The sequence below is a fragment of the Lichenostomus cassidix genome, chromosome 1, assembly GCF_008360975.1.
Source record: "Lichenostomus cassidix isolate B80296 chromosome 1, HeHo_3.0, whole genome shotgun sequence".
NCBI classification, from domain to species: Eukaryota; Metazoa; Chordata; class Aves; order Passeriformes; family Meliphagidae; genus Lichenostomus; species Lichenostomus cassidix.
The window spans coordinates 42155754-42180862 of NC_139479.1; the positions used below are offsets into that span (position 1 = coordinate 42155754).

At 37.4% G+C, this 25109-nt stretch overlaps 1 protein-coding gene across 7 annotated transcripts in view; it reads right to left on the reverse strand.

Moving 5' to 3' along the window:
• Nucleotides 1–25109, reverse strand: part of GPC5 (glypican 5) — a 602821-nt gene that overhangs the window by 487398 nt on the left and 90314 nt on the right. For all 7 annotated transcript variants that reach the window (XM_085057712.1, XM_085057703.1, XM_085057755.1 and 4 more), the window contains 2 exons: nt 19018–19712; nt 2358–2491 (listed from right to left, as the gene is read on the reverse strand). In XM_085057712.1, the coding sequence (XP_084913838.1) occupies nt 2358–2491; nt 19018–19712 (829 nt within the window). The remainder of the gene's footprint in view (nt 1–2357; nt 2492–19017; nt 19713–25109) is intronic.

Sequence of the window (25109 nt, forward strand, 5' to 3'; positions counted from 1 at the left end):
ATGTAATTATAGGCAGCTGAGCACAAATGTGCAATTACCGTCATTGGAAGCTGAAGATACTTTTTATCTGTTTATTTGGGAATTTATTTTTTTTTCTTTTAGTTTCATTCTCTGTACTAGAAGCAGTGTGCAGTATGAAGTTCTAGAGGAAAAAGCATTACACACTTTCAAGTTTGTATGTTGCTATGGAAGGGTCTGTTCAGATTTTTTAAAATTCATCTAACCATTTTTTGGCATCAAGAGAACAGGGAAATTTCTTTTTCTTCTTGTACCACATATTACCAGAAAATACCAGCTTAGGTCTGATGGCAAAAGTTATTCAGGAAAAGTTCAGGCAGCAGCAGCCCACCATGTACTTTAAAATGAAAATTTTCATCTGGAGATGCATTTGGAAAACAGAAGTGCCACATGAGGTAAATAAGGTGGAGTTAGAGAAGAGCACTTTCTTAAAAGCAGGCTGCAAGCACTTGCTGAAGTCACTTCCACGTGAGGTTCTTACAGTTGCTATGGGAATATAAAGTGAAATGTAAAGTGATTGTGACTAATGAGGAAGGAGGTGATCCAGGAGGTAGCAGCTGCAGATGATATCAACTATGAAGTTGTTAAACTGAAACCTGCGTCAGTGGATCTCAAACTTTCTTTCCCTTCCCCCTTTTTGGCGCACAGTTTGCATGCCATGAAGTGTCTCCAGAATCTCAGGCAGGTGAGAGGGAAGGTAATGGAAAAGAAAACAGTGTTGCTTTGTGGTGTGCACTGCCTCTTATGCCCCTTAAGGTGTCTGAGGCAATCTCCCTGAAGCCAACCCAGTGTTCCATGCTTTGGAACATGGAACAGTGCTGGTTTAAATGAGATTTTAGAATATGGTATTGTGTTTGCAGAGTGTTAGCAATCAGAAAACATCAAGTACTTGCTTAATTACATGTGACTAAGAAACATGCACCTGTGGTATTCCCTGAAGAATTTCTGTGCTGGTTAAAGCAAACTTGTGATTTGCGTATCTTTTTGTTCCCACAATGTTTTCAAAAACCTGTATTCGTATTTTGTTGTTTGTTTGGTTTTTTTCTCCACTATTTAGTACGTGAAGGTCCTTACACTGAGAAGAATGATCTGCCTATAAAGCTCAGAGGTACTTTTTCTTCCTCAGACATCAGGAGTGTGCAACTATTCTCTGCAATTCTCTCACTTCGGTTTCCTTCTGCATTACAAAGTGAAATGAGAGGAAAAGAGGACAAAGAAAACTTCTCTGTATTTTAGCAAATGCTATGACAGAAATGAAATTTCTGATTTTAACTTCGTAATTTATTTGCACAATGGAGCCTTTAGTCTTAACTGCAACACTCCTAATGCCTTACAGTGCTGTTACTACTTTTGGTCATTAAAGACCTGATTAACTTGTCTAAATATAGATTGGCTTTTGAGATTCCTTCAGCTACCTAAAATATGTGCAGAATCACAGAATGTGATGAGTTGGAAGAGACTCATAAGGATCACTGAGTCCAACTTTTAGCCCTGTACAGGACCAGCCCCAAGTCTCACCATATGCCTGGGAGTATTGATCAAATGCTTCTTGAACTCTGTAAGGCTTGAATTCTGATACAACTTACAGGACATCTGCACCCTTCCTGGGAGGAGATCAGTTGGGATAGCACAGGTATCCCTGAGTGGCTCTGGATGCTTGTAGATGTGTGGGCAGATAAAATGAGTTTTCCTTTCCACAGGCTGTAATGGCAACTTAAACACCTAACTCATGCAGTCGTGCAAAGTTCACCTGGCAATGCTGAGCCAGGTTTAAATGATATCCCCAAGCCTCTGCAGTCACTTCAATTCACTATATACTGGCAAAGGAGCCAGAGGAAAAAAATCAGCAGGTCTTGCTTGAACAAGGCTTTCAAGGTTTAGTACCAAATGCTTAGTTTTCTCATTTTTCACAGCAGAAAGGTATGTAAGAAAAGTCATTCTTTTTTTCTATCTTATCAGCTTGTGCGAATAGTATTCTGTAAAAAGCTACAGTCACTTTTTGTCAGATTTAATAATGCCTGCTGATATGTAGTTACATGTAATTTGAAAAATTACACATAGAGCTAACACTCATTCTATCAATGTTATCCACTCTCATAAATACTTTAAACCACACCAAATGACTCTGGTCATATGCCCACTATCACCAAAATCAGGACCTAGTAATGAAATTACTCTTTCCAAAATGTAACAGAGTAGACTGTGTTGCTAAAATGTTTCATTCTTTGGAGACTTTATTCTCCAATAATGCATGCCATTGCACTGGCCATAATCTACTCTGTTGTAAAAGTAATGGCTTACTTTATTCTTTCTTTCTGGCTGTAAAACTAATGTCTTACTTTCTTCTGTTGGCGAGTGTTTCTTCACTGTCTCTGGAGAACATCTTCAACCCTTGATTATCTTTGTTCTGATCAAAGGAGCAATTTGGAGACTGTTTAGGCTTCCTTACAGGAGGACCACATATCTTATTCACCTAAAAGGAAAAACAGCCACAAGAAGGAGGAAAGAACACATGTAAGCAACAATTGCTATGTATCTCTCAATTCAGTTTTAATACATTTTAATACGAAAGATCTGTAGACTAAGCTACGAAAAGCATAATTAATTATCATACCTTGCAACACTGTATCCATAATGAATGCAGCAAACAAATAATTAGCCATTTTATAGTAGGAAAAATAAATAAAAACATTCCTTTTATGGGATACCTAGTGTACAAGAAAGTCACCCTCTATTTTATTGATTGTGGCTTTTTTTTCCCATATGGGAAGTATATTATTATGCACACAATATCAGTAACCTCGGAGAATATGATGTGTTGTGAACAGCAGCATATTTTCATTTTTTCCAATAACATATCCCAATCACATTTTTAATATGCATTGAACTTTGTGGTTTCTTTCAGGGTTGATGAATTATTATGGCATGTTCAGCCCACTTACACAAAGCATACAGTGAATAGTTTGCATGGTGGAAACTTGCATTGCAACATTGCAAGATGTTAAGGTAAAGACCCAAGATGCAAGTTTAATGATTTTGGACCACAGATGTCGAAAATATCAAGGAATTTTATGTCTGGCTTTCTGATCTAGACGTCAATAGATAAAAATTCACATGAACGCTCATTTTCTCCTTTGTAAAATGTGATATTGAGCATTTTGTACGACAGAGGATAGCAATTCACATTCATAGCTCATTACTCTTCCTAGTAACTGAATAAAAATAATTAGGGCTGGCTACATATATTTATTAAATAAGAGACAGTTATGCTTGTAATCACATCAGACAAGATATATTAAGCAGACTGAAGAGCATGCATTTGTGTAAGCTAGAACTAGTGAAAATTAATACTGTATGTGACTTATGAAAACTTGGTAGTCAATAGGTAGTCAACTTTTACAGAGAAAAAGGGAGAGAGGAGATCAATGTGGCCTCTAAGACAGGGTCCAATTTTGAAGCAGAAACATTCAAAATACTACCATGTGAAGGAAGGAGTGTGTATGCTACACAACAAGGATCATTGTTTCCTTCTGCATTTTATATCCCCACATACAAAAACAGACAGTGAATAAATCTCATTTTCAAGTTATCATCATGCATTAGAGTAGTGCAAATCTTAGGGACTATCTTTCCAAATAAGAACTGCTGTAGAGCTAGTTAAGAAATACATTTAAAATAGAATCTAATTTTGATGAGTTTGTTGTCATGCATGGTGTAAGACTTATTGAATGCACTTGCTTAGGCCAGTGAAAAGAAGAAAAAAATCAGCATTATTACTACACATGACTTAGTGTTCATCTTATGATATGAAAGTGAGGGTAAAGTAGAAAGTGAGTAGTCCTTTTAGACTGTGGTTCACATGCCACAACTCAGGCAGGCAAGTTATAGTTTAAATCCCCTTCAAATGACATGCATGAATTCACCTGCAAGACAACTGTCTCTGGACATATGACTAAAGTCCTTTAAGGGATTATGCTTGCAACATCACTTGAAGTATTCATCTCACCATTTCCTATCAGAGGCAGTGTCTCCTTGGACAGCATCTTACTACATTTCTCCTAGTTCTCAAATTCAGTTTCAAACCTTCCTCACACCTTTTTCCCCGTTAGCTCTTCCTCAGAACACATTTAAGCACAATCCACCAGCTTAACAGGGCTCCTATTTCCCCTCCGTAAGTCTCTACACTTTTTCTAGGCTTCATGCATCCTCATGCAAGTTTGCTCCTTCAGTGCCAGCCTCTGCAGCAGCTTATCCCATCAGACAGTCTATGCCAATATAAAAGAGATCTACCAGAGACACAAAATTTTTGTCCTTTTACTTGTCTCACTTTTATCATATTCTTTTATGCTCATTGACGTGACACAGGGAGCATGGGTCAGGTGTGTAGCTTGTTGTAGGTCTTGGGTGCCTTGCATATCTGAACAATACTACGAAATCTGCATTCCCTGATACATGTAAATACAAATCCTAGTTTCAAACACAAAATCTTCCTTAAAAATTCAGAACTTTAAATAACTTCATAAACTTTTTTAACCTTTGTGCATAAAAATAATAGTAAAACCCAGTAATTATATGAAATGTCTTTTTACAAAATGATTTTCCCCCCAGCGCTGGAACATTCTGAAAATTCTAATAAAAAGCATTCGCACAGCACCACATACACCTCTGCCATTCTCATGAAGATATGCATGGCAGTAACCATACTGCTGAGAACTCAGTTCTGTTAATGAGAGCAGCAGCACAAAATTAGCTCTTTAGGAGTCACTTACTTACTCAGACATAGTTTCTGAAGGATGAGCTACTTCAGCATTTACAATGGTGATGTCAGCATCTCTGTTACCTTTGTCATATCTCTGATATTTAAACGTCTGGCACCACTGCCTCTGTGTGGTGCTGGTTCTTCTTTCTGTGTTAGATACCTCATGCTCACATTGCTCACCCAGATGAACCCAGCCTGGGGTTTTTTAACTGCTCAGTAGTGTCTGTCACTTTTATTTCGTGTTTAAACCAATAACTTTATGTGCATGACAAATTTACTTTTGCCTCCCTCACTAGCCCAGTCTTCGTTATCACCTGGTTTCTTCAATAAACTTGTGCACATGAAAAGGTCATGTACTCTTATCTTGTTTTCAGGTGCCTGTTCTGTCTGTAAGCCAAATAATTTATAACCAATATATGCCTGTGTCTCATTTCCCAGGACAGGGCTGATGATAGTCTAGAACACATTTAAATACCGTTTCCATAATAATTTCTGGGGGTTTTTTTGGTTTTTTTTTAATGCATACTTTATATGTACAGGAAGGAGTATCTGTGGTAAGTGTAACACCACCTAGTTTTATGTCCGGGGTTTTTTGAAGGACTACAACTATATCCATTAGCTACATTGTTTCCTTTAGTCTTTGGGCTGAAAAATTACCCTTCCAAATGAAAAATCATTCAGTGCTATTGTTGCCAGTCTTGAGAGACTGGAATCATAACTCTGAGAGAAGAACAATGCTCTCACTGCCTTAATGAACTAATACATGACCATTTTGCAGCAATATCTGACCAGAATGTATTCTTACCATCTTCCAGTTTCACTGGTATGAATATCAGTTTCAATAGCCTTCCCTCTGAACATTTCCACAAACTAAGCTTTCTTTTGCTTAAAAAAAAAGTGTGTAAAATGATCCTCAAAGGGGATTAAAAATAGAAAAGTGAAACTGAAAAATCATCAGAAATTTCAGGAAGAATTAAAGATGTCTACAAAATTTTAAAACAGGCAAGCCTTGGAAACTTGCTAGGATTCCTTCTTTCTTACTTCTCTTTTTTTGAAATGTTCTTAAATACTGCACAATATTTAAGAGCATAAAAAGAAACCTCAGAAAATTATAAAACTCCTGATTTTCACAGTTCACACAAACCTATTGTCATTATAGTCAGCATGCCGCTATTATGCACAATTTGTATGCCACAGTATGATGACTGAGTTAATTAAAAGCTCTTGTAATAACCACGCAGTTAAATTGCAATTAGTGCCACCCATGAACTTTACGGCAGTTTGATTTTTCTTGGTGCAATTCCTTAGAATGTCTACTTACGATTAGTTACACTTTGGAAAACTGGAGCATTATAAACCTTTATATTTAAACAGGACTGCACAATAATGATTGGACACTGTCCTCTAAGTTCACATGCTCAGTATGAGAAATCTGTCACATTCTTTGTTTTGGTTTGTGGCTTTTGCTTTTTTTCCCCCACTATACAAATGGTTCTTTCTGACCTCAGCATTTCTACTGAAATAATTTTACATCAAATGACTGAAGCAAACTGAATGCACAGTCCTGTGGTGCACTTCAAACTAGATTTACCAAGTCTCAGTACACTCAAGTTTAAATGCCTGCATGGACTAGGGCCGCACTGATGCCTTACAGGTCTGAGACACTGGATCAATCTAATGATCATTACCCCATTTACAAGAAATCCTAGAGATACATACATATATGTATCAAAAACTTCCAATACTTGCCAAACATACCAAAGTGAACATGAAAAAGTTAAACACAAAAGAAAGTGTAATTTTCAGACTTCTGGTTCTGGTTCCCAGCTAGATCTGAGTAAAAGCCCAAGGGGTTTTGTATCTGGAGAGGCATCTTCTCCCTTATTCCTCTGTGCAAAGCACAGTCTCAGTAACCAGCTGTGCCGTAATCTGATTTTTTTAAATGCATGTTTTAGTTAGTGATTAGCCTGGTGGCTTTCAGTTCTAGCCATTAGATCACAAATTTGCCACATTCTTTACAGTTAAATCCCCTTAATCACTTGTGAGCAAACAGACAGCTGAAATTTAATAACTCTAAAACAAAGCTAGAATGAAATATCGGCTGGTTGGAAATACATTTGTTACAAATAAAATTGTGGTTAATTTTCTTTTCTAGAAATACACAAGTGAATGCATTACTTTAGAAACAGATTCTTGATGAGTCACCAGCATTTCCAGCACCAGGTTACGATCAAACTACCAAAGATATTGAAAAAGGAAAACAATGCATTAAACTGTTATAGTTTCCTTGGTTTGTTTTATTTCAGTTAAACCACGAGAGGGAGCATCAGCATTTCAGTATTCCCAAGCACTTCAGCAGCCTTCTATTGGTGAGTGGTGTTTTTTTTGTTGTTTGTTTTGGTTTTGGTTTTTTGTTTTTTTGTTTTTTCTTGGAACAGTTGCTCATTTAATATCAAACTTCTGTTTCAAAGAAAAATGCATTTTTATATACGAGAGGGTGCACATGGCATGGGAGATTAAAGTACTCCCTACTGAGACAAAGTCCAGGGTTTTGAAAAGGAGAGCAAGTATGAGGTACCAAACATCTGCTTTTCCTTCAGAACAGGAAAGATGTTAATGTGAGATTGTTTCAGGACAGAGTGATGGAATATCACCAGGGTTTGCAACCAGGAAAACCATTAAGAAATTCTGTATTATTTTCTTTGCTTTCTTTGCGAATTTTGTCTTCTTTATCTGTGACTACTTAACTCTAACAGTATGTCTCAGACATACAGAAATAAGCAAACTCTGGAATTACAGTGGCAGATTACAAGTTTCATACCTAGGCTTAAGCATTCTACAGAATTTGCAGGAAAAGTCCATGACAAGTGAAGAGGAAAACGTTGTGAATGAAAGTCGAGAGAATGAGAGAGCAAAGATGACACTCAGAATAATGCCTGCTCAAATTATTGAACAACTTAGAATCCCCTGTATGACAAAGCTTAAAGAGACTTGCTAGCTAAAGATATTTTCAAAGCAATTTTATTCAAAATTGAAATTAAAATTTCAGGTAATACATGAAAACATGCAGTTATAATTTTTCAAGTGAAATAGGGTTGAAAGTGGTTTCAAGCTCAAGAAGGAAAAATCCAATTCTAAGAAAACTTGTGAAATATAAGAGTTTGTTTCACATTCAACCACGTGGTATTGAGCAAAAATAAATGTGAACTGCTGATATACAGAATGCACACCCACCAGCAAAGCAGTGGTAGCGTCCTCAGGAAAACATTGCAGGATTACATGTTAGAAATAAAAGGAAAGTAATTTTCTGTGCTATATAAATTGAAGTACAACTTGGAGATACTGAACTAATAATTCCACTTGGTTTGGAACTAGTGCAGCACCAGTGCCATGGGGAAATACCCCATCACTCTCAGTATTCAAGGCCAGACTGGATGGGACCTTGAACATCTGGTCTGGTGGAAAGAGTCCCCGTCCATGGCAGAGGGATGGAACTAGATGATCTTCAAAGTCCCTTGAAATGCAAACCGTTCTGTGACTCTACAAAATCTTCAGTTAAGGCCAAGGAAAGAGACAAAAATGCAAAGTTTGCAAACTAGATTTTTATAATCAGAATTTTTTCATCTGGTTTTGTAAAAGACTGCTGTTCAAGCTGTTGGGTTCTAGGAGCCACAGTCCCCAACCTTCACATGAATGAGACTTGTATCCTCCTCCTACCACTACATCTATCAAAATCAGTACACCTGTCCAAATTCTTGAGACTCTTCTTGTGTCTTACCACTGTTTAATTATCTCTGCTTTCCTTCATAATTCTGGGTGTTGAGGTTGCAAAATAAAATCTAAGAGCCCATTAAATATGAGCTACTTAGTATACTTTAAATTTGTGTCTTCTGGTCTTTAATTACTAAAATCGTAACTGTTTTTAATTCTGCTGCTCCATTCATGAGGGACTAACACTCAGCAAGTCTGGCAGTAAAAATACTTTCTCCTCCTGAATGGAGCTGGGAGGGAAGGAAATGATTTTTTTTTACTTGAAATCACTTAATGTCAGGGGAAATCCTAATGTTCTCAGCCAAGCTACCCTGTAGCCAGAACACAGCACTGCCAGTTCAAACTCTTCAAAGGCAGTTCAACAAAAACTGCTTCTTATGAGAGGCTGCCAGCTCTCCCGATCCAAGTCTGCTTCAGTGGATGCCAAGGTGTTTCATTTATGTTCAGTGAAAACACTCTGCGGTTCTCCTCTGAAAAGAAATTATATAAAACCGGCAGTAGCCCTTTCCAAAGATCAGCTGCTTGTGTGTAGTTGGACTGATTTATTTATGCTTTCTTGTGGTTCAAATATACTTTATTACTCCTTACTTGTGTGCCCAGTAAGTATAGCTCTGACACAGAGGGCTAACATTGTGCTGTCTTGTAGGACACAGGCAGAATTGCTCTTTAAATCTAGGTCTAAGACTATGCAGGGTCACCTGTGTAAATCAAAAGAAATTCAGCAAAAATGTGATTGTCAATGAAAGCAGAAGTGGGGGTCTATAATCTTTATCAGGCATGAAACTCAAAACAAAAAACATATTGCAATTTACAACACATAAAGAATTAGTATAAGTAAAACAAGCTGGTTGTATGAGCATATCTGCACAATGTGTTCACAGTTTATGGCAGGCTGCAATTTATGCTCCAAAATTGTGAAGAGCAGAGCAGTTTTGTTAGCAGAATTCTTCAACAAAAGTCTGTAAATTAATAAAATCATGTCCACTTAAATTAACAGTCATAATGCATTAATTCATTTAGCATAAGACACTGTCAAGAACTCTTTATGTAACTGGAGGATCACCTTTTAATAATAAGAATCAAAATCATCAGATAAAAAGAAGAGAAAAACCCACTACCTAGTTAGTCAGTATTTCAGAGAACCTATGTGTTTCTTTCCTATTCCAAACTGCAGCTTACAAGATGAGTGTTTTTCTGCCTGTATCTGTATATTAAGCGTTTCAATGCCTCCTCATCTCTTCTTTGAACCTGGGAAAAAGTTTTCTTTGAAGATGTTTTGTGACATACAAGACAGTCACTTATTTACACATGTTCATGTCATTTCAGGGGCCAAAATAGTCCAAAAAGCTCATTTGCTCCAAAGTCTCTGGATTTGCCCTCAACAAAATTTTTCTCCTTCATTACAAAGGGTTGGTAGTGATTTAAACGCCAGCCAAGATACCAGAAGTCTGCTCAGCTCAGTACCTCTCTTTGTGAACAGTTACTCTGTTTCACAATGAAAAATGAAGAGCAGAGAAAAAACACATACACAGCTTACAGAAAGGATTCTTAGTGCTCTTCTTTTACACTTCTTCATGCCTTCTACTCAGCTTTGGGGAAGGAGTGAAAATCTCCTTTCTTCTGTTTTTGCAAATATGAAGAATCAGACCGCAGCATTTTCAGTCTCATAGAGAATCTTCCTTACCTTCAGTCCAGGTGCCCAGTGGGCATATTGAGACAAGCCTGCCATTGTGCCAAAGCAGAGTTAGACATCTATCATATCACCTAAACCCAGAGCATGATGGCAGCCCAGACTGCTTATTCTACACTTTTCAGACCTCTGTGTCCCCATATAGTCAATGGGAAAAACCATTTCAGATCTGTGCATTTTGTCCAAATTCTGCCTAACCTTCTGTTATAAAAAAAAAAGCTAAAAAAGGGAAGGTATTTAAAAATCCTAGGCTTTCCTGACATAATAGATCTCAATCTTAAAAAGGAAGTGCAGAAAAATTGAAACATTTAACATAAGATTCAAGTAATTTCAAATTGTGAAGTGGGGTTTGCTCAAAACACATTGAATACGAATGCATAATGCACACCATGATATATTCCCACATTATTTCCTTGGCAGTCCAGATTGAACATACCTCATGTAAACCTGCACTACTCAGCACTGCTTGCCAAAGCCAAGCGTGTGTGTTGATAACTGCAGTGGGTTGGACTTGGCTAAGAGCCAAAGAGAAACATAAGAAGAAAAATCTCTTGGGTCAAGATAAAGACAAGATCACTCACCAATTAATGTAATGGCCAAAAATGCCTCAGCTTGGGGAGGACAAATTAATATATTGCCAATCAAAAACAGCTTAGGATGGTGGCGAAAAAAGTTCAGACAAGAAACACCTTCTTCATAGATCCCCCCTCCTTCATCTCAATCTCCTTCCTTCATTTCCAGCTCTTCTGCCACCCCTCAGTCCCCCAGGTGCTGCAGGGAGACTGGGGACTGGGGATTGTCGCCAGTTCATAACACTTCGCCAGTGCAAACACAGCCCATACAACAAGTAATTCCACCCTAGGAGACACAGGGGAGGAATCTGGGCAATTTGGCAAGCAAATTTAAAAAAAAAACGCTTTTCAGGAAAGTGTGAGACATGAACTTGACACTGGATTTGAACATCTCACCAAGGGTGAGAAATATGTCCTCTGTCATTTCCATAAATGAAAGAAAAACTGGGAAAAGAGAAGAGGAATAGAAAAGGATGTATCTTGTACCAAAAGCTGAGACACTATATACTCAAATGCTGAGAAGCTGAGGAACACAGCAATGGATTTTGTTTAGATAGTCATGGTTTCATGGCTTCTATGTTTAAAAAGTTCTTGATGGAAACAAGTGCTTCCAGTGTTTGCCACACATCTGGCAGTGTATCATAAACCTTAAAATAAAAGACAATGAGGATATTAGCAAGTGTAGGTCCAGCAATGTGTACATATCTTGTCTTTCCAACTTGCATTGAGAAGCAATGCCTGGAAAAATTGAAGGAACAGATCGTAACCCTAACACCCGTTTTTCCACAATGTGTGCATAACTATGAATGTATTATTGCCTCTGTCAATATTCTATGCATGATTTCAAGCCCTGTTTCTAAGGGACATTAGAAAAAAGTAAACAGATTGCACGGTAAAAGGACACCAGTTTTGAGGATAATCCAACAACATTAGGCATATAACTACCATTCCAACACACGAAATGCTCTGGTATGTGATAATCACAATTTCTATGTTAAATGTTGTACAGGGTATCTTGTTACTAGATAAACACTGATTTCAGTTACAAAAAAAAACCAGCATAGGCACTTGTAGTAATACACAGTATGTAGTATAGATGCCAGAAATAAGGGTAATACTTCAGACCTCAGTAAGTGCAAACTACTGAACTATGTGGAAAGCATGAATCAAACCAAAAAAAGATGGGAAGAGCTGTCCAACTGCTGGGTATGTTCAGGTAGGAATAAAGCCTATTATTTAATGAAAACAACTTTTCATTAGTTACAAACAAGCCATAAACACTTGATTTGGTGATTTTCACTTTGTTTTCAAAGTTCTCCATTCTCTTTTCTGATGAACAAAGCCCAGTTTAGCTTCAGAACAAAACTTTCTGATAGCAGCAAGGAGCTTTTCCAGGATGAAACAATGGGGAAGTGAAATACACTAGAAGAATCTGAATTAGATGGAGGTCATGACTGCAATAGACTTACTTCATGCTACATTAAAAAAATGACATATGTATAAAAATATGCCATACTGTATTATACAAGCAGTTCAGTTTTTCTCAGCTACAGCTGGATGCCCATCTGAAAGGAGAGAAAGGGAGGGTAATGGTCTTCAACTCTGCGTTAGGTTAGATATCAAACCTTCTTTTTGAACACAGTTGTATTAGACTTAAAATCCAATTACTGTTCAGCAGTTTCCACAGATCAGTTTCTATCGATCTTGTGCAGTAATTTAAATTCATCAATATATCCAGTAATTTAAATTTAGCAAAGTAATGATGGCACAGTCATATGCCAAAAGTTTCAGGCAGAACTCCACAATTCTATTCCAAAATCTGCTTTGCTGAAAATGCCAGGGGGTTGGGGCTTTTTTAGGTTTTGGTTTGGTTTTTTTGTTGTTTTTTTTTTTTTAAGGTATGAAAGAACTACATAGCAGGTGTCTTGCTTGGGAGTTGTCTTTTACAAATTGGTACTGGGAACACACACTTGCCGAAAGTTAACAGAGTACAAAGTTGAGTCTAGATACATAGTTTGGTGACAGGAAACAATATAATTATTTTCCCACAACATCAAATTTAGGTAATGTCTGTGCAATCTTTAAACCAAAGCTCATTCTTCCCTCACAGTTTATCATCAATACCTCCACTTCTCTTGAGAACAAAAGTAGTACTGTTGAGATACAGCTTGGTACTGCTTCCTTTGAGAATTCCAGGCTATCACTCCACTGGTCTCAAATTTTATCATCCTGTTGTGGGGAATTTTATCCAAGCTTAGAGACTGTGTAAGGAGCAACTAATTCTTTTGCTTTGACCAAAGATCTGTGAAACAAATAGTGCCTACTCTGATTTGTGAAGATTCAGTTTTAGCCACATGCTTGCATGGCAATGTTCACCAGCCATAAGATGAAGCCAGTGCCCACATCCTGTACTAGAAAAACACCACGAACAGGATATGCTCCTGCCTTGCCCATAATGCCTGTATGCAGGTCCTATCCCACCACAGAACCTGAGTCCAAGAGCTGGTTCCTTGGTAAGAATATTCCCCTGATGCACCGACCTTCTAAACCATTTCACAGGACCACAGATTTATTTCGTTTTGGAGGGGTTTTTTCGAGGTCATACAGTCTAACTTCCCTATTCAATCAGGGTCAGACACAGCTGGTTATCAACGTTCATATCTAGTTGGGTTTTGAATATTTCCAAGGATGGAAACTCCACAACCTCTCTGGATAACCTATGCCACGCATTTTCATGGGTTTTGATTTCTGCCCATTGCCTCTTGTCCAGTCAGTGAGCAAGGTTGAAAATAGCTTGGCTTTTCCCTCTTCACTGGCTCATAACATATATTTATACACATTGACAAGATTCCCCCTGAGCTTCTTCTCCAGGCTCAACAGTCCCATCTCTCTCAGCCTCTCCATACACAGAAGATGCTCCAGTCTCATACTCCTCTTTGTGCCTGAACTCAATTCAGTCACTCCGTAACTGTCTCATACTGGGCAGCCCAGAACCAGACAAAGCACTTCAGATGTGGTCTTGGCAGTGCTGAGAAGGGAAGGATCACTTCCCTCAAACTGCTGCCAACACTTTTTGTAATGAAACCCGAGAGGCTGTTTGCCTTCTTTACTGTGCAGGTGCATTTCTCATGTTCAACTTGGTGTCCTCCAGGAGCCTCATGCCCTCTCTTCCAAAGCTGCTTCCCAGCCTCCAGCACCTATTGACACACAGCGTTACTCCTCCCCAGGTACAAATCTTTTCATTTCCCTTTGTTGAACTTCATCAGATTCCCCTGAGGCCAAGGGGGAAGGAAGGTCATTCTTAGCTTGCCAAGATCCCTCCGAATGGCACAACCATTTGGTGTAGCAGCTGCTCCTTCCAGTTTTGCATTGTCTGCAAACTTGTTGAGGGTGAACTCTGAACTAATGAAGACATTAAAGAGGACCTGCCCCAGTGTCAACCCCTGGGGGTCAGAGCACTAATGACTTGCCTCCAGCTGTATTTTGAGCTACTGATGACAATCCTCTGGGCCCAGCCACACATCCATTTTTCAGTCTTCATTACAGTGCATTTCAACAGTTTATATTTACGGATGTTGTAGGAGGCAGTCTCAAATGCTTTGGTGAAGCTGAGGTAGACATCATCCATTGCTCTACCCCTATCCTATCAATTTGGCTGTCCTACCAAGGGCATCAAGTAGGTTAACCATTACACCCAATCAACTTCTCAATTTGTTTGGAATAGTTTCCAAGATTAGTTACTACATTACCTTTCCACGGATGGAGGTAAGGCTGACTGACCTGTAGTTTGTTGTATAATCCTTCTTACTCTCTTTAAAGACATCTCTTTAATACAGCAGTTCTGGCTGTTTATAGCTAGTCATTTCCAGCAAAAATAACCAGTAAGAAAAATACAGCTCTAAATACAGTCTATTAAATTCTTCTTTCTGCTAGCATTCTACACCACAAGGTTTTGCTTTATTTCCAGTATAAGAAAGCTGATTAAAAAAAAAGCAAGACAAACATCTCTTTTAATAAAACATAATTATGCCTATTTTTTAGAAGACACATAATTTAGATTCTCTTTCACAATTCGACTGAGATGAAAGGACTTGAGAGCTTCCAGAATTTTGATATTTTTCTTATAAACAGTTATACAGTTTGGAAAACTGTTAGAACACAGTTAAGACATAGTGCTTTTGAAAATCCCACTCTGAAATTTTGTAGGCTCATATTACATATAAAAGTACATGCTAGAATTTTATCAAACCTGTAGCTCATATCCCTCACTTTCAAAATTTCACAGAATTTGTGTGACCTTATTTTTTTAATGTTGTGTTTCTGAATCTCACATTTTTATATGCATATGTATCTTTTAGTATCATGGTCACATACTTCATTTTCCTTCAGATCCCAAAATCATCAGTGCTCAGAATAGCCAATGAACAACTAATCAATATTCTTTTTCATCTCTTTTATTCCATATTAAACTCAGACACCACTGACCTTTTGGGAATCAAGAACAATACTTGTATGCAAAGTTTGCAGGGAAGATTTTACTATAAAGCCCTGTGAATTTCCTCTTTCTCTTCTCTCCTTTTCCTTCATCTCTTGCCTGACCTCAGCCCCATTTCCCCTCCTCTCAGGTCCTCTGTTCCACTCCAATGAACTTCTCACCTGCAGGTTAGCCAACGTGTGGCAGATAAATCTTCAAGCCCCAAAACTAAACTATGGCTAAGAGCACAGACAGCTCCCTCAAACAGCTTGACTTTCAGCTGCCAGGACAGCATGCACAGGGGGAAAGGGGTGAGAACAGAGAGTTGAGGATGATGCCAGAGCAGGACTTGGCAATCCAGGGTAAGACTGGATTGAACTGCTGTTGAATCACACTGTAAGCGGCATAGGAGGCTGCGCTTCCATGGCCTGGGGCTGTGCCATTAAATCATATATAAAAGGAGTGGAAATATGCTCTTATGCTGGAGCTAGTGGGCTCCATCCATACCAAAACTTTGTAAGTCTTGCTAAAATCTCTCTTTGTCCTTCTGTCTTAACATTGACATTGGCTTGGATAACAGAATGGTGGTGACGTGAAACAATTTATTACAACTTGTAAATAAATTTCCATGGGTTTTTTGTTTGCTTGGGTTTTTTTTTTTAGTTGTGCTTCAGTTTGGTTTGGGGTTTTTTTACATGTATGTAAGGTTTAAATGTGTAAAGCACTTGTGCATTCATCAGGCTGTACACTGCTCTCCAAGGGGATTTCCTTGCCTATACACAAGCTCAGAGACCAGCATGTGTCAACTCAGGCAGAGCACAGAAGCAGCACAGGATGAGTCTGTAAGGTGTTCTGTGACAACAGGCACTTTTAGCTGCTATCCAGTTGTAAGAACTACATACCATCTTCTTCAGATTACCCTAATAATGCACACTGTTCTTGTTTTGTATGATGCAATTGTCTTAAACCTCTATTACACTATATCTGTATGAGCATTCCCACAGGGTACACTACACACTGAGCAATACTAGTAGATAAATGCACATAGACAGACGTCAGGAACATAAGTGGCATTAAATATATGACAATACGTAGGTGTGAAAATACATAAATCCATGAGTAGTTGCGCAACCCACACATCTCTACTAGATTCTGCAGAATAGCATAAAATAATGCGCAGGTATCGAGATGATGAACAGGTGCTGCACTTGTTTGTCAGTCAGCAGAGCTGTAGGAGGCAGGAATTAAAGGTGATTTTGAAACAGGAAGTGGAAAGGGAAAGACAAATTCCAGCTGTAGACAGCGTGGCACTGCTCTGCTGACCCAAGCAGAAAAGGGAACAAGTTGAAAATGACTAGAAAAAAAAGTTTTGTAAAGGGAAGCCATGTTACATAGGCACTAGTGTTTTTTCCACACCACACAGAACTTAGAGCATGAATATACATCAGATTTAAACATTCCTGCAAAGTGTTAGAAAAAGTCCTTTACATATGGTTATTTACACAAAAATACACATGAATTAATAAAAAAACTATACAACTACATGTATCATTAAGCAGGATACTCTGTAGATTCTCACATTAACACTTGCATAATTATGTATGATACTTACAAACATTTAAAGACATTTTTTTCTCTGTTCACTTCTTTAAAACTCACAAAATGTAATGAAATTCACTTTTAAAACTGCAGAGACTGCTGCGTGCCTAAGCAAGCCATTATTTGCTTGCTCATAATCATCTTTTCCCTGTCTGTTCAAGTCACTGATGCATTAATTGCTTATCAAAACTTGAAACAGTTCATGAGTCACTCTGAAGATAAGATAAATATTAATGAGCCAATTTCAATGGGATTCATGTCCTCTGCCTCTTAAAGCTGAAAGACTGTATTTATTACATGTCAGAATTAAGTCTTGATACCTAAAAAATGGGAAAATATGAAATATACTGACTAGATCACCACGTTTCAAGGGATGTCTGCATTATAGCCTTTTTTTGACCAAATTAGAGATCAAAGAGAGAAAGGACTGGTCAATTATAAGAGAGAAATTAAGTGGAAGAGATGTCCAGGTCTGATGCAGCTTGAGTCAAAATGAAGTATGTGTGTTTTGAAGTTGGAAAGTGATTCTGTATCAGATGATTTTAACACAAGAGAAGTAAACACAAGGTCTTCAAACAAAGACATTGGCAACAAATATTACATAAGAAATTTTGGTATTCCTTACACTGAATGAAGAAAAGGAAGACATAGAGTATCAAAATAAGGAGTATCAACACAAGGCACTTTATTTTGGACAAATATGAAATTTTCATTAAGCAAACACACTAAGCAGAGAGCTCTTCACCCACTTCCTTTTTACTAAAATTCAGTGACATATACTACTTTGGAATGTAAAAGCTTTCATTCTGAAAACATGAATGTGCCAAGAGATTTTTAAGTCTGGGTCAATGACAATTCACTGTAGAAAATCTAAGTCTAAAATTTTTCTAATTAAATGACCCAGGATGAAATAAGAAGTGCAAGTCCTTCCCTTGAACCTTTACTTGCTTGTTCTAGCTTGCTCCTGAAAATAGTAGGCAGAAAATATCTCACAGAAATCAAAGGAACAGCAGGGTATATCCCTAAAAGGCAACTGTAGATCTGAAATAACTTGGGAATTAGAGAGACATCACTGAGCCCCTTTTGAGTCAAACTGTTAGTGAAAAACCCTTTTCCAAAAAATTGAGTTTTCCCTCAAGAAGTTGAGCAGCAGGATATTATGGCTCATGTAGCTGGTTGGTATAAAGCAGATAAAATGGGACATTTGTAGAAATGAACCCTGTTATTCACTGATTACAGCAGGATGAAGAACCCATTTTATCAGACTCTGGGTCTTAGTACGAAATAAAGAATCCTCTATTTATCATATCAGGCCAAGCTGTGTTTTGTCAGAGGTCGTATCAGCTTCTTAGCAGAAGACATTATTTTGACTTCAGCTAATCATGTATTGAGGCAGTCCTGGAAATATTAGCACACCTCAGCCGATGCCACAGCACAAGGACAGCCAGACACCCTCTTTAGACCCATGTGTAATATAAAACTAAAGGCACCTCCCCAAGCCAAGTTATCTGAGCCAGCACTTAACACAGAGTATGTCTCTCTCAGTGAAGTCTGCATATGAGAATATGGAGAAAAATGCAATCATGAAAAATACTGTGGAATAAATATAATGCAGTAAAAATTCAGATTTTGGTACTTACCTTCATAAGTTAGCATATATACTAGCTTTTTTCCCTGAAGTATAGTTAAATAGTGTGCACTTTCCATAGCAGTGTCCTAAAATTCTTCACTTTATGCATTCACAGCTTAACAGAGCTCTCACAGAACTTGTTTTTTCTCTTAAGTGTAAGGAAAGACTTAGTTCATGGTACTAATGAACTGTGCTGCTTCCTCTGAAACCTACAAAATTATGGAAATAATATATGCAAAGTCATAGGTTCTTTAAGGCCAGTCCCTGGTATCTAAAACAAGGATTGTTTACATTTATCACTACGTGCACATCAGGTAACAATCAAACCATTTTCTTATGTTCGTGAAAAACATTTTTTGTGCTCCTAGAAATTGCATAGTCAAACAAAGCTGGACTCAGATACAAACGTGTTCCTCATTGTAAAAATGGCCAAACAAATAACAGCTATCAGTGATACTTTTCCAGTCCCGTTTGCCCCGAGTGTGGATAAAAGCAGCATCTTACCTGCTCAGATAATTCTGGCCCATTGGTCCGAGCCTGTACCAGAGCGTCATTAACAAGGGAATGGAAGTTTAGCAGCACATGCTCAGTGTCGTAGGTTCCACTCATGGCGCTTGAGAGCTCCTCCAGGGCCTGGATGTAGCCCTGCCAGTGGAGATCCACTTCGGCTACGTCAGCCAGGCAGCCCCGCACGATGTTGAGGCAGTAGCCCATGCAGGGCTTGCTCAGCGTCAGCCCCTGACAGTGCGGGCAGTACTGCATTCTCAGCAAAGCTCTGCTGCACTCCCTGGAGAAGCGCAGGTGATCTGTTGTGTTGATCACTTCAATCCCCAAATTCAGAGCCTGTAAGAAAGTCCGGCTGGGTAAGAGTGACCTTCCCATTTGTCCTATGGCCTTTCTGGGAATGTTGCCAAAGGGCCTGATGTCTCTTCTTGCCACTCGGAGGCACTCCGCATATTCCAGCGAAATGTCGGTCACACTAGGGTTAATCACGTGGTTGTAGACTACTGGAAACAGGGTGTCAAAAAATCTATTCACAGATTCCTCTATGCTAACATCTGTGCCAAATAAGAAGAGTCCAACGTCTGTGAAAAACTCCTGCACACGCGCAGTAGCCTCAGCAGCCATGTTTCTATACGCATTGCAGAAAAGTGTGCTTGTGTAATTCTCAGCCAGTCTGATAAGCATTTCAAAGGTTTCTGCAATAAATCAATCAATCATTATTTTTAAGGTTAAAAAATAAAAAAAAAGAAATTTGAGTAAAAACATAAAATAGTTACATTAGGAAAACTTACACATATCCCAAATTAATTTTTGCATTAGAATTTTTCAGGAGACAAACTTCTCACAAACTATGACAACTGTCTTTTCTATATAAGGAAACACCTTATATGTAACACCACAACACAATTAATAATCCATGTTTTCTTTGCATGTTACATTGAGCACGGCCTAAAAAAAAAACCCCAGGAAGTAATTGTCAGCTGAGTTATTAAGTTACAAAATACAGCAAAGTCCTATTGTATCTGTCTATGTATATAAATACATTAGCTCTGTCATCTCATGACTTATTCTGCAAATTGCAGCAAAAAGTTAAATGCTCTCAGTAATTCCAAGTCATTCCTCTTACCATTCTAAAAGGATGGTCAAAATTAACATTAATTAAAACAACTCTTCCATTCTATTAAACCTTAACTTAAAAGAACAGTGTTTATTTCATGTCTTCCAGAGGAAGCAGATATAGCAAAGACACATGAGAACATGATTTTGAAGTGTTGTTTGGTCTGGCAATTGGTATGGTCAAGATCTGCTCTCCTCAGGCACTGATAGATAATCCCTCTTTAAGCCTCAAGAATGAATAAAGCCTGAATGGATAAACTTGCATTTCACGTGTTAGGTGGTAATCCTTAAATACACTGAGCAGTTTTTAATAAAGCAGTTAAAGTATACTGGAAAAATATCCTCCCCTAACTTGACTATGACTTACAGGTAAGAAAAAATGTCTGTTTTCAAAACAGAAAAAGTGTGTTTACATTGAGGAATTCCCTAGATCTGCCTGAGAATGTTGCACTTCAGGGAAGGCAATGAAGCAATATATGGATCAAAAGGAAATTTAAGCTTAGAGAAGAAAAACTGAGAAATATATATTACAAATATAAACCCATTTTATACAGGTAACGTCTATGACTCAGTAAGTTTTATTTCAAGTTTTACAAGTTTTCATGGGGTTTTTTTTTCCACATTTATTTTTAAGTTAGACTGTAAAAATAAAGTAAGGAAAAGCATGAAGTACAGTTGATACTGTCTAAACAGTGATGTCAAATACAGGCAAAATCAAATAGTGTCAAACCATGTCAAGCAATTTCTAAAGCAATCTGAAGTCTGCTAGCAAGTCACTGACTGAAAGGAATAGTAGAAAAAACAGAATAAATGTAAAAAACCAAGACTGGCTTCACATCTTTAATAAGTATCTATGCATAAGTGCCTTATGATAAAAGGTTTGTTCAGTTCAGGTCAGTGAAAGGATTCTTGCTGACTTCAGTGGGTTTGGAATTGCATGCTTTGTGAAAAGATCACAGAGAAAACATATTAAACTGATCTGCATATACTTTGTATTCAGTCTCTGTTTTCTCCAATAAAAATGAGATACATGCTTATAAATCACAATTATTCCTCTGCTATTTATAAGTCTTAGTTTCATATTTCACACCGCTTTTAAAATTGAATTTGCTCTTCTCTCTTCTATTCTTCTAGCATTCACACAAGTACGAAAAAAAGTGTTGACAGCTCACAGTAGAGTCAGAAAGTGCATCCCACTTGTCTGGTTAGGGGAGTTTTTATTGCTATGTCACATACATACGTGAACCTCTCCGTAAGTGAATTTCACCCATAATCACTCATACATGCCAAGTATCACAGGGATGCAGCAAAGGGATTGTTTTGAATGTGAGACCCCTAAAGTGATTACCCTTCATGAAGCCATGTTCCCACCAATGGACACCCATTCAACACAGAAAAGCCTCTTGGGTTTATCCTGCAAGTTAACATGCAGAAGTGTCAGCCAAGTAACACTGCTGCTCCCAACATCTCCAACAGCCCCTCACACCTCATACCTGAGCTAGATTACAAATACATATATATATATAAACAAGATGAGTGTACCTTCAACCTCATGTCTTGTACCCGAGACAGCTGCACTGCATGTTTGTAGGTGTGCATATATGTATAGGAGACCCATTTCCTTCTGGAGCAGCAAATGAGGCACAACAAATCAGACAGGGTACATTAAATTGATTAAGACGCCCACTTTAAGGTACCTGAACCAAGGATGAGATCTCCACCAGCTACAGTAGCAGTTTGGACACCCAGCTTCCACGGAGGCACAGACACACGGGAAACTAAATTACAGCCCTAAATATCTGATTATATTACATCTCATTTTTATTGGGGAAAATAAGGAATGCAAGTAACACGCAGTCCTACTATAGAAACTTTATTTAGTTGCCTAAGAGTGTTTGATATCATTTTTAATGGTAGATGCCATTTATTTGCCTGTCCAAAAGGCCATGTGTGCTCTGCAGGTCTTGTGTTGTATCTGTAGGCTCTGTATGGACATTTTGCATTTAAAACAGTACTGGATGGTTGTGCTGAGACCACTGAACTAGATTCTAGATTTCTAGTTATCACAGACTTGACAACCCTTCATATAAAATCCTGGAACAGCCCAGAAGAGCAAAGGCAAAAATTTAAGTACAATTGATTCTTGGTTTGGACGGCTTAAAATAATAAAATGTGAATGATAATAAAGTCTTTTTTATTATTATTTTCCTAGATAAAAACCATAAAGTCTGTGATCTAAAATGTCTATTACAATCCATGGCTGCAGTGTCCCATTACCAAGAGCACAAATATTAGCTGAAAGAAGAAATCATGCAGCACATAGCTAATCAATAGATTTTACAATGTAGTCTAAACAATAACAAATTTTTGATATTGAACTACATTGCTAGTGCCTCAGCAACCCCCAGATGAGTGAGTACAATAATGAACTACATAATTTACTGACTATTTCTGCCTTTCTAAACCGTATGTGATGATACTGGCCACTACTATTTGCAATTCTGCATCATGTTGTTTAATTGTCATTTTACGATTGTTTACAGAAATTGTTAATCAGTTTCTTTCTACTGGAAAATTGTCTACTTTATAACAAAGGCTATTTCAGAAATTTGTTTTGCTCTCAGTGGATTTGCTGACAGACAGCAAATCAGACTTTCAATATTGAACAGCTCCTGTGAACACCTTATGATGGCAATCTATGTCATTTACAAGACATTCTGATACTTCAGTGACAAATCAAGTTATACTGGTTCAATACCACAAGCTGTAGCAATGTGTTTCTCTATCTTTTAAATTTATGGGCTGAGACTAACATAATCAGCATTAATTATTCAGCAACATAAAAGAAGTGATGAGCTTTGAATCAGTATAAATCTAATTCATATAAAATACATTTTAAGTATAACTAAAATGAACTAGACAAGCTCTTTTTAGTGCTACCAAATGATTTTTTAATCTGCACAGTCATTGCCTCTTATCTCCATCCTCTATGAGATCTTCACATTAACTGCTCTACAATATCCCATAGCTACTTTGTGTAGCCCTACTGTTAATAATGTCTAGTGTTTACCATAGATGACATGTCAGTTTTATTTTTCTTTCATGACAATTAAAACTATTACTTGTACACTCCTTAATCAAAATTCAGGGTTGTCAATATTTTAACCAATTAACTTTTTGAAAGAACAGTAGTATTTCTCCTCCTGATTTTACTAAGAACAAAATACGAGGCTAGGAAAAAATGTAGATGAGAACTTGTTTATTTTATGTATTGCATTTATTCAGCTGATACTTCATACTGGTACATATATACATTATTTTTTGATAATAGCATATTTAACAAAGTGATCACAAAGTGATATAAAATAACTGTAACTTTAAAAGATTTGCTCTCTTCCCTTTCTTTAACTTTTCTGTTCCTGTTCTGTTCATGAACTATCCATGAACTAACTGTTCATGGGTAGTTCTAAATTATGAAGAAGTTCCAAGGTATCAATTAGACCAGTGGATTACTGGCTTCAAAACAAAAAAAATCAAAAGCATAAACATGCCTTGTTTACTAGAACAAAGAGAACAAAAAAGAAATCTAGGTTTTTTATTCCTGAACATTAATCAGATTTAATGGACAGAATTAATTTAATGCACAGAATAGAATAGAGTTTGGATTAGATTTTAAACCAGCACTGCAATTCTCATCCTTCATAGTTTTGGCAAAGTGTCTTGATACTATAGAAACCTTAGAAAATTAATTTGAAATAAATTTTTATGGAACCATGCTGTTGTAGAACAACTACATTTTCTTAAGTTTACCTTTTCTTCACACAGATGAATGATCTATAATCTGCTAAATGAGAAAATGCATGGTTCTAAATGCAGAGCACTACCTTTTGAAACACATATGGTACTTAATGCAGAGACAGTCTAATAAATTAAAAATCCAGTATTAGTAATGGGCCAGCAAGTAGTAAAGTCTTATAATTTGGCAATAATTCACCAGCCTAAATTAGCTATTATAAATTAATTCACATTTATTCAGGGTAACATATAGAACTCAATAAATTATAACCAGACAGGTTAAAACCCATCCTTGATTCATGACATTGTATTTAGCAAGATTGCCTTTCACAGTCCAGAGGAGATCCAAAACTGATGAGCCTGGACTATCTTAAGGATCAGCCCATAACATACAGGGATCAATAACTAAATCCAAGGAAGTCTGGAAAACCTAGCAATGTTATAAATTTATTATGATATGAAAAATCCCATGGGAAAGTATTGCCAGCTGCCATTGATGTTTGGTGATCTCGTAAGTTTTCATTCTGTTTATGGATAGCACAAATAAACCAGAAGCATCAAATGCCCTCTTCTAAACATTTATAGTACAATCAAATGTATCCTGCATACATTGTCCTTCTAGAGTCACAGGGAATGTCTAAAATGCAAGTTATATCAAAGTAATTAAAAACTATGAAAAAGATTGCAGAAAAGAAATTAATCCACACAGTACTACATTCGTAATATCTTTGTTTAAAATACATCAAACAGAAAAATAGGTATAGGTGGGAAATTCAGTGTAGCTATTCCTAATTACAAAGTAGTATATAGTGACAGATGTAATGCAAAATCCCTGGATCATTTACCATATCAGAAAAATGAGCTGGGAGAATAGCGTCTTCAGGACATACACATGAATTAAAAAGAAGGAACTCATTAGGGCATTACCTATGAAGATTATATGGGAGAGAGATCAATAGGGTAAGTGCCAGCAGAATAGATCTGAGACTCACTAAAACTGCTCCTCATAACACATATTTTAAATTAATCCATTTCACAGGTTGCAGACTCAACACTGAAGCCAGTAAGAAAACAGGCATAAGAGATTAAACCTGTAGCATAACCAGCTTAGTGTTGCCAAATGACAGTGATGACAGTGATGCACCTCAGGCTTTATAGCCCAAAGTACTCATAACAGACTT